The sequence below is a fragment of the Phalaenopsis equestris genome, unplaced genomic scaffold (assembly GCF_001263595.1).
Source record: "Phalaenopsis equestris unplaced genomic scaffold, ASM126359v1 Scaffold001116, whole genome shotgun sequence".
Lineage (NCBI taxonomy): Eukaryota > Viridiplantae > Streptophyta > Magnoliopsida > Asparagales > Orchidaceae > Phalaenopsis > Phalaenopsis equestris.
In genome coordinates, this window is record NW_018165555.1 from 1,198,135 (window position 1) to 1,208,961 (window position 10,827).

A 10,827-nucleotide genomic window follows, 5' to 3' on the forward strand; every position below is an offset into this window, starting at 1 on the left:
GAAAGGTAAGAAATTGTAGTTAGCTTTATATATATATATATATATATATATATATATAGCACTTTGCTAGATTTAAGCTAAATTCATAGTTAAATTATATAAATTCTATGCTACCAAATATCACCTTAGTTTTTCACGGAGAGGAAAGATCGTAAATTCAAATCACACATGTTAACATTTTAAGCTCATCTTTCTTGGGAAGAAATCGGCTACTCAAATCTTGATTTTGTTGATGCATTCAGTAACACTTTTGTTCGTTTTTAAAGTGCCTTAGTTATTATGATTGGTATTATGATTACCAAAATTCACATATATATCACTTAATTCATATGTGTTTACATATCTAACACCTACAACTTTATGTTTTATATAAATACCGCATTACACATGCATGAAAATGATTGTTTGATTCGTTAATCGGACAAGCATGAACACTTTTGCTATTGCTACTAATTGATTGTTAAAAGAACGAGCTCGAAAATCTTGCTTATTAATTTTCGGAATGTTATGAACAATTTCTATTAAAAACAAGCTCAATGAGAAGCTTGATTAAGGTTCAACCAAATTAGCATCCTTTAAGATATTATTATTTAGTCAGAGGCAAATACTTTGATAAAACAACTTCATTTTATTTCAAATAATTGCTTGTATAAGCTCGGTTAGGCATGTTTATTTTATTAAACATGCTGCTCAGTAATACACTCACAGATCACAATATGAATCGAGCTCGAGTCACGCTAAGAAAGGCTTGATGTTAAATGAGCCAAATTTGAACAAAATTCTAAAAGCACAAGCCAACTACAATTAGGATTTTCATAAATTAGCTCGAGTTCAAACAACCTCCTTTTGGTTGAACTCAAATCGTATGAGCCATAATTTACACTTTTTTGATATATTATTAAATTACAAGAAAATTTAATAGTTTTAAGGTCATCCTAGTATAATTTTTCTAAGTGTAAATCAACGATGTGCTAGCGCTGATCTTAAGTAGATCTAACGGTCCAGAAAGGAAGAGTACGAAGAAAACTGAGCCACCGCTAGAAAATCATGAGGTTCACTTATTCAATGAAACAAAGTCATACAAGCCAAGTTAGCAAGCCCAAAACAGACCAAGCCATGAGAGAGACAAGAAGATGACAAGATGATCCGAGCTTGAATAATTTAGCCAGAAATGAAAATAAATGAGCATCCAAGCCAACCGATATAGGGAAAAGTCGACCTTATGCGGCGGCCTAGCCCTAGTAGAGTCGATCCAAGAGAAAATCTAGTTCTACAACATCTCCACCTATTTTATGGAAGGCTCCGGAAGTTCCTCATTAGGGATCAAGGATCAACAGTTGAGTAATATCAAACGGTCTACCCATACCAACTAATCTCAATCAACAAAGCTGATCCCGCTTAAACGAAACCAATTAAACTTATATGATCGAGTAAGAAAGAGGCGAGATGACAAATCTATATATGTAAAATACTAGAAATATCCTCTTAGATACTCCTATAAAGTAGGGGAAAAATGTCAATCATCATTGTATTTTCTCCTCTATAAATAGAAGAGCCATTTTATGAATAAGACATAATGAATTACTATTTATTCTCTCTCTCCCCCCACCTCTCCCTCCTTATTTCTGTTATATTCATTGACTTTGATTCACATACAAATCAAAATTCAACACTAAGATATTATGACACAACTTTTTTTAACCATATTCTTTAAAAAGTTTAATTTAATTTTTTATAGATCGAATGGAAAGCGCAAACTTACAACCAATGAGGACTGCATAAAATATGCCATTCAAAATCACGAACCCTTCAAAATAAAAATATATCGAGATCTTGAACATCAAACTCAGTTTTTTTATAATGATACATCCATACAAAATATTGAAAATTGAGATAGTAATAATTTTTACTTCTGAAATTAAAAAAAAAAAAAGAGAAAAATCATACCCCCTCTTTGTATATGGATATGAGTCAAAAATATAAAATTTAAAATAATTTTTAAATTTGAAAACACTTAAGCATTTTGGTCAAAAAAAAATTTACAACTATTTTTTAACTTAGGTTTTCATTTAAAAAAAATATAGTTTAGATAGTTTGATTCAATAAGACAATTCCAATTGGATTAAAATTATATAAATTTGAGCCTAAATAAGCCTGATTTAAGCATTCAAAATTATATTATAAAATCCAATCATTCCTTCAAGATGTTAAATATTCTTCAAATTTGAGTGCTTATATTAAAAATGAATATCTCAACAAGATGAAGTTAAAAGCCCAAATATATGAAATTTTAAGTTTATTAAGTCATTAAAGGCCCATTTGAGACCACTTTTATTTTATTTTATTTTTTTTGTTTATTTTTTTTAAATAAAATATATTTGGTATGATTATTATATGACTATTTTTGAAAATACTCAAAACATTTAAAAGTTATTTTGAATATTTTGAAAAATAAGCTTATTTATTTTAGAAACAAAAAATAAAACATATAAATAAAACTAAAAATCACACCATGTTCTTAAAAATAAAAGAAAAATAAAAATAAAAATAATAAAATTGATCCCAATCAAACCCCAATTATCTAAAATTATGAAATAATTTGGAGGCCAGTACCCTTTCATTAATAGAAATGATACAATGTCCTTCCTGACATCCATGGTAAAAGAAAAGCAATAAAAAATTGAAATTTGTGAACTCAATGCAGGATTTCAGCTGCCACTCTAAACTCGACTTTAACGACCAACAAACTTCCATGGTTATCAATCACTAGGGTCCAAGCTCGAACACAACAAATCTCATTGCCTTAATCATGTCAACGACTAACATCCGCAAACCACAAACATTCTCCCAATTTGCCTGATTACAAACCCTACTAAAAGAACAGGAAAACCAAGTGCAGATTATCGCTAAACTTCTGACATTTCTCATTTGCCAGCATCCAACTCTAGCCTAATACTGATCACCTTCAAATCAATCAATTGCTCAAGATGAGATCTCTCAATCCCTACAGTTAGTTTGCCACAGCAAAAAAAAAGAAAAAAAAATCATGAAATCAATGAGCGCAAGCAAACATGCAACGTTTCTGTTCCATCCAATCTACAGCATCATGCAAAAACGTAATTCGGCCAATTCTTATTTAAGGGAGAGAGGGAGAGAGGGAGAGAGGGAGAAAAGGAGACAAATTTGTGGTAGGTGTAACATCTAAAATCACATACCTATACAATTTTCATCTACCTCAAATTAAAAGGAAAAAAAAGGAAAAGAAATACAAGCTTGTTTCTCTTTTTAGAGAGACCACGGAATCTAAAGGCTCACCTGATTCGAAACAGTGCGTTCATTTTATCCTTCTTCTTATCTTCTTAATTAGACTGTACAACGAGCTGATTTATTAGCTTGTCGGGTTCTGATAAGGCTTCTGCTGGCTAGCTGAGCACGTGCAGGCTGCCCTGCTATCTGTTACTGTCTGCAGAGATAAAAAAAAAAATCAATTAATTCCAAAATTAGCTACATATTGTTTCCAAATATTTTGAATTAAATTTAAGTTCGAATGCAGGTCATTTTTGCAAATACAGAGGAACTTAATTCGCCTCATAATAATTAATCAACTGTCCGAATTTAAAGCTTTAAAAAACAGTAAATAATTTATCATTTCCTAGTAATATCTTCCACGTAAAAAAAAATGACTTCTGATACTGAAAGCTAAAATCAATTCAAAAATAATCTGATTTGCTAATTTTTATAGATTTCTAATGGAAAAATTTGCGAAAACAGCCTGCAGATTAGCAGGAGCGAGATGGATCTAACACCGAACGTACAAGAACTATAAGCCGATTTCCAAATCTCCCTACCTTGACTTGCCGCTGCAGATCTTTGATATAGTCAACGGCCAAATCCAGCATGTCCGCAGTGTTAGTTTGCTGTTAAATTGAACCCAATCAATAAACAATTAATGAACAAACACTAATAATACATGTCAAAGTCGCAGAAACTGATAACTTTTGATCAATCACTGTTCCATTGGCTTACCTTATCCATGTTGGGCACTAGCTCCTGCAGCTTCCTCATCCTTTCGCTAATCCGTGTCCTCCTCACCTGCAAAGATTCAAACTTTAGCTTTTAGATCAGTTAGTCGATCATAATTAACGATTAAAAGAGAAGGCTTTACTCTTTCAGCAATGCTCCGAGGATGCGTAGCGCAGCCTCTCTTCGCTCTGATCTTACAGGGAACTGAATCCTGAAACTGTAAGAACTCAATCGCCGCCATCTCCGACGAAGTTTTCGGCAAGCTGAAGTGGTGAGTAAGGCCGGAGACTTGGTGATTTTTGATATCTTGATCCTATCAAATCCAGATCAGTTATAAAAGCAGAAGATAGGCGGGGAATAAGATGATGGGAAAGTGTTACGGTAGTACGTGGAGCTCCGTTTGGTTCAGCCCTACGACATCTCTTGACCTCTTGAAACCTGAGATGTTATCAGAAAGCAAAGTGTCTTCCCAGGAGGATACAGGGTAGCCTGGGATGAAGCAACGGCCATTGTGGCTTTCCACCGGACTTCGGTCATCACCGGAGACTCCATCGTTTCCCATCTCTGAGATTTGAGACAGCGAGTTTTGCCGGGAGGAGAAGTTAATCTGGCCCTTCATACCAGCAGTCATTCCTCTCATCAAGCCATAACCTAAAGGACACAGAAATGAACAATTTTTCGCTTCAGTATTTATGGCAAAGAAGAGACAGGAGCATATTCGTGAGATAACCGGAGAAAAAAATGCTATTTTTATCGAAACCAGACAGTTTCGCAGCGTGGGTAATATATGAAAGCTGAAGCTTCTACTGCCGCAGTTGGATTTGATATCATGATAGAAAAAGTAGAGTAAATGTTTACCGTTGTCGACGTTTAAATGGGAAAAGAAACCAGCGGGAGAGCTGCTCTGCCGGATTGGATTTGCTCCGTCAGTTACAGACTGTTGTTGCTGAGAATGATACAGCATCTGGGACGGAGCACAGGGGAACCCACTGTTCTGCTCCGTTTCCGGCGATAGCTTGAAGTGAGGATTTCTCTCGCCGGCGGCAGTCTTTTCGTCGCGTAGATCTGAGGAGAGAAAGCGAGCGAAGATGGACTCTGTCTCGGGGCTTGAGGGTCTAACATGAAGTAAGTTCTCGCATACCTCCCCAAGCAGAGAACTCGGAGCAGAGCGGTACCGGAGCATGCCGGAGCTCATCTGTTGCTGCCTCTGATGATCGGATTCTTCTTTCCGGCGACTGAGAGGGATGTTGAAATCTTTAGTTGCTACGGCAGATGGAGATCCGTACATAACTATTCCCTTTCTTCTCCCTTTCTCTCTCTCTCTGCTTCCTTTTCGTGTGGATCGGACTGAATAGCAGCAGAGCCGAACCAGGATTCAAGCTAAGAACTTGAATTCAGTAGAGAATCCGAGTTTCTTCCTCTTCGTCATAAATTAGTAACTCTCCGGATACCAAAATCAGATCTTTTTCGCAGTTTGACCTGCACAGCAATCGATCGGAGACGAGGAGGAAACAGAACAGAGAGGAAAACTCGCAGAAATAGCACGGAAGAACTGGGAGATATCAATAAAGGTGTTCCTTTTACGCTTCGCCTTCGTTCTCCCTTCGTCTTCTACACTCCTCTCGCCATCAAAACTGATGTAGAACTCGGTCGATCCCCTGGTTTCCTCTCCGTCTCAGTCCAAAAATATATATATATATATATATATATATATATATTTCAAACTCTATGTCATTCTTTACCCGCAAAGCACCCAAACACGGATTGGTTTCGCGTATTTTAAGTGCGGGAAGGGGAAGCATTCAACTATTTATAAATCTGAACGGACGGAAATACCCTAAGTATCTTCTTTTATTTCCGGAACGCCATGTTAAAATGACTGAGTTGACCTCGTATTGGAAAGGGCGCGCGGTTAAGATGGTCTGGCTACGTGGACGAAGAAGGTCGAAGTGATTTATTTTGACGATAACGCTAGTATCAGTGGAGCAGGAAAACGAGGGGTGGGAGCGGGGCCTTTTCATTTTCAGATGAGCCTGTCGTTGGGCTGAAGAGAAATTGGAGTGTTTTGCTAGTTTTGGCATGGGACAAGGTTTGACGTTATCCATTAAACGGTAACGTGTAACTTTAGCACATTACTAATTCACTATGTATTTTAAATCAATTACAGGATTACGGCATTCGGTGAAATTTTGACGGCTTCGATTCCGTTAAAACTAGTAAATCATCCATGATTACCACCGGCCGGATTCCAGTATTCACTACCTTACGGTCTGCTCGAACTTACTTTTTAGATCTAGGGCCATGCCACTAGGGCTGTAAAAAGGGCTCGCTGTTTGCAAACAGCTCGTGTTCGGCTCGCTAAGAATCTCGTGTTTGGCTCGTTCGCTAAGTTAACGAAACGAACACGAATCAAGATTTGTTCGTTCGTGTTCGGCTCGTTTTGGCTCGAAATACCACTAATCAATTATATATATCTTTGATGAACATTATTTTTAAAAAACTTAATTGACTACAAGGTTATAAAGATCTATAATCAATTATAAGTATTAATTAAGAAAATAGAATAAAATTTATTAAATTAGATTCAATTCAAATGATGTTTTAATATAAACAATAATTTTTAAATCTTGCCCCAATTCTTAACATCTTATGATTATCTGATTAGGATTGTCAAGACGATTTTTTGTTCATGAACGACTCGTGTTCAGCTCACTAAGCAAACGAGCCGAACATGAACACACCTTTTGAGCTCGAAATATAAACGAGCCGAACATGAGATGGCTCGTTTACACCACTACATGCCACTCATTTCCTATTGTATTATATGTGCATATTTGCACTCCCAAAAATGATTTGCTTGGATCTCAAATAAATCTAACGGTTCAGATACAAATTATTAGAATACCATATACAAATCTTTAAAGCAAGAATAATTATGTAATTTTATATTTAGTCACCCTTTTCATATAAAAAGATTTTTTTGTTCCCCTCTCCATTCACACAAATAGTCAGTGAAATAAAATGGGTCTAAGAGCCCTGAGAACTCTGATTCGCCCCAACGAGACACATCTTCCTCTCCCTCTCTCTTCCTCTCGCTTCCTTGTCAATATGCTTTAATCCTTTTGCATGATCTAAAAGACGAATCTGGGATCAATAATATTAAAAAAATTTCAACATTTTCAGATAATTTTTTTAAAAAAATGTTCAAGTTTCAATTAAAAATACACCCCAGACAGTGACATAAAGTTTAAAATAAATATATAAAAAAGGTTCAAATTTCAATTAAAATTATTTAAAATTATATATTTATCAAACTGTAAGTCAAGATGACTAGCTCGTCTAGATAGACCCAATGACATTAAAGTTGGTCTAATCTGAGTCAAATTAAGTCAGGATCAAGCCATTAAATTTTTTTTAAAGCTTTCAATGCCTATGGAATATCAAATGGATTTCATATATGATAAATCGTTTTTCAAATCGAACATCTTGACAAAACGAGTTCAACGAATCCAATATCACTTAATTCTGACATCATTAAGACACTTAAATATTTGCAGAAGGTCGTCTGATTGAAAAAATCTCTCTGAACCGTCCGATAGAGTGATATGATTTTCTGCTGTATTTTCAGTGAGACCTCTCTCACACTATATAAAAAGACCCCTACCCCCCTTTTGAGAGGGAACTTAAAAATTAGCATAAAGAAGGGTCGGGGGATGAAGCTAAATTATGACATGCATTAAAAAATCTCGGCGTACGTTGTAAAGTAACAAAGCACCAAACCGTGCAACGATGCACCAAAAGACTGTGCAACAACACAATCTGAAAGCAGTGTGACAACATAACCTGAAGATGGTGCATCAATACACCCAAAAAATGGTGCAATAATGCACCTCGAAGACGGTGTAGTAATGAACCCGAAGACAGTGTAAATGCACCAATCTAAAGATGGTGCAACAATCCATTCCGAAGATGGTGTGACAATGTACCATGAAGACAATACAAAAATGCACCCCGAAGTAATACAACAACGCACCTTAAAGACAGTACATCAATAAACATTGAAAATAGTGCAACAACACACCCCGAAGATGGTGCAGCAACACACCCCAAAGAAATTATAACTGCACCACCCAATGGTCGATGCAGTAACGTGTCTTAATAAGGTGTAACAATGCACCCCAAAGACGGTGTAACGATGCCAACTTGAAGATGGTGCAACGATGCACCACAAAGACAGTGTAACAATACATCTCGAGTATTGTGTAACTCCCCATCACTGTCTAATGACCATATATGGCCTCCGTAATTCACAACTCACACAACTCCCAAATTTAGCCTCCACAGTTTATAAAAGTTATTATTACCCCCAACTCCAGCCTTTGCAGCTTGTAAACATTAATTCAACTGACCACTATAACCTGTGCGGTTAACTACAACTTATGTGGTCCACAGCTCGTGCAACTCTCGATTCTGGCCTCTGCAGCCTACAGACGTCATCGCAGCTCGCCATTACGACCTACGTGACTCGCAACTCACGTAGCTCATAACTTCAGCATATGTGACCTATGAACATTATTACAGTCCCAAGTCTCACCTTCATGACCTACAAACGTTATTGCGGCTCACCAGTACCACCTACGTGATTAACTCGGATTATGTGGTTCACAACTCGGGCCACTACACCTTATAGACGTTATCATAACTCACCACTAAGATCTATGTGATCAACTATGACCTATGTGGCTCACAACTAGCAACTCTCAACTCCGACCTCTATGAACTATATATTATATCATAGCTCATGTATCTCTCAAATCCTGACTTTATGGCCTATAATCGTCATAGTCTGTGCAGCTCATGACTTTGTCCTTTTGTGGTCTACGGACATCAGCACAACTCACCACTATATCCTACGACCTATGTAACCAATCATGTCACTGTAGCCTAAAGGTCATGCAGCTCCCAACTCCGACCTCTATGGTTTATGAATGTTACCACTGCTCGAGCAGCTCTCAACTTTACCTCTGTGGCCTACCAATGTTATCACGACTCATGTCACTCCTGACTCCGGTCTCTGCAGCTTATGCACGCCATTATAGCTCTCAACTCATGCAGGTCCCAACTTCAGCCTCTACGACCTGCGGATGTTACCACATCTTATGTAGCTCTCAACTCAGGCTTGTACAACCTGTAGACGTTATAAAGACTTATGCAGCTCTTGACTCCGGCCTCTAAAACATACGAACATCATTTCAACCCACCACTATGGCCTAAGTGGCTCATAGCACTTGCAGCTCGTTACTATGACTTTTGTGGCCAACCGAAACTCCTGAAGCATTCCTTTAAGGCTTACATTACCAACAATTACCACGACTTGCAACTATAGTCTCTACGACAAGCTGACACTATAACCACTGTTTATAGCATTCATGACGGGCTATTGCCTTCATGGCCTTTGGGCCTGTTATAGTTATTATTGTTGGCTGTCAGTATATATAAACTTTGTGACTTGACCTTCCCTAATTCTGGAAAAGAGTGAACTCATGTACTCAAAATTACATAGATGATTATTTCAACTAGCTAAGCAGTGTGGGTTTTTCCCCTTTCCAAGACTTTCCACATAAAAAGTCAAAGTGCCTTGTCCTATTATTGTTCTTCATTACTTCTGATACTGTAGACATACGTGTAACATTAATACGTTAAACAACTACTATGAAAAAAAAAAGTGTATTTCACTTCTTAAAAATTATAATGATGATATTTTTTATGTGATTTTGCATAAATGTAAAAAAATAATATTTAAGTGTTTGATATGGAAATATATAGGACTTGGGCGATGTGAAATTAAATGGGCTTTTTTTTTTAATTTTTATTGTGCTGTCGTAATCTTGATAAACAAGTATCTTTAATTATGTTTCATTTTAAGTTATTGAAACGCTTGCCAGCAAATTAACTTGTTGAATGTAACTTAAAGGAATTCGTAAACATTGATTTGTTCTGATATGAAATTTCATTTGTTAAAGTTTCATCCCAAAGCTGACCTCATAGAAAAATAATTTTCAAAGTTTTATAAGATTTTAATTATATTTTAATCCGAATACTCTAATCTGATTCTTCCATTCTTCGCCCGCATTTCTCTGAACTTTAATCTTTCGAACTTGGGAGTCGACAGAACTAAGCGTGTATGAAATTTTTCAAGCCCTACAATGCCGTATAAAGCTAAAATGTTTTTTTTTTTTAGATGATTTGAGCTCAAATGACAATATATAGTATGCGTGATTCCAATTTATGTTTAATTACACTAAGAGTAACATCTATTACTTAGATATTTTGGTACTATATTTAAGAACTAAGTGGTATTTAAAATTTTATTAATTAAAAATAAATTCAATTTATGAGTTATATAATGACATTATATTGATGAGACAGATAATATATATATATATATATATCCGATTTGATTTAATGGCAGTACGAACTATTGTAAAATTAATTTATAGTAAGAAAATCAATAAAGAAAGAGAAAAAAAAGTCTTTGTATGATGTTATTTCTAAATTTTGTGTGGCCAATGATAAAATAGTATAAGATTTAATTTAGAATAATTAAGGCATAAAACATATGTGGCGATGATTTGTAACAAATGGCGATTATATATATTAGAGAACTGTTTGATGTCGGAATTGATACGCATTCTACAAATGTGCATGTATCTCAATGCAAATCTTGTAACGATAAGTATTCAAATTTTGACAAAAAGGTTATCCAGGAGTCTGATTTCAGCGAACTTATAATCAAACTGACCG

The 10,827-nt window shown here is 35.8% G+C and overlaps 1 protein-coding gene across 1 annotated transcript; it reads right to left on the minus strand.

Annotated features, from left to right (window-relative positions):
* Positions 1-3,036: 3,036 nt before the first annotated feature.
* Positions 3,037-5,702, minus strand: LOC110033266 (transcription factor bHLH130-like). Its single transcript, XM_020737193.1, has 6 exons — positions 4,882-5,702; positions 4,412-4,674; positions 4,166-4,336; positions 4,027-4,092; positions 3,849-3,917; positions 3,037-3,463 (listed from the first exon to the last, which is right to left on the minus strand). Exons 1-6 carry the CDS (start codon positions 5,309-5,311, stop codon positions 3,389-3,391), a joined length of 1,074 nt encoding a protein of 357 aa, XP_020592852.1. The 5' UTR covers positions 5,312-5,702; the 3' UTR covers positions 3,037-3,388.
* Positions 5,703-10,827: the final 5,125 nt, after the last annotated feature.

Bases quoted from the DNA above. Each gene is read 5' to 3' on its own strand.
- LOC110033266 (XM_020737193.1), bottom strand. From the start codon at position 5,311: ATGTACGGATCTCCATCTGCCGTAGCAACTAAAGATTTCAACATCCCT. The intron at 4,337-4,411 runs GTACTACCGTAA...TGGATTTGATAG, and splicing joins TGAACCAAACGGAGCTCCAC to GATCAAGATATCAAAAATCA. The intron at 3,918-4,026 runs GTAAGCCAATGG...TCAATTTAACAG, and splicing joins TAGTGCCCAACATGGATAAG to CAAACTAACACTGCGGACAT.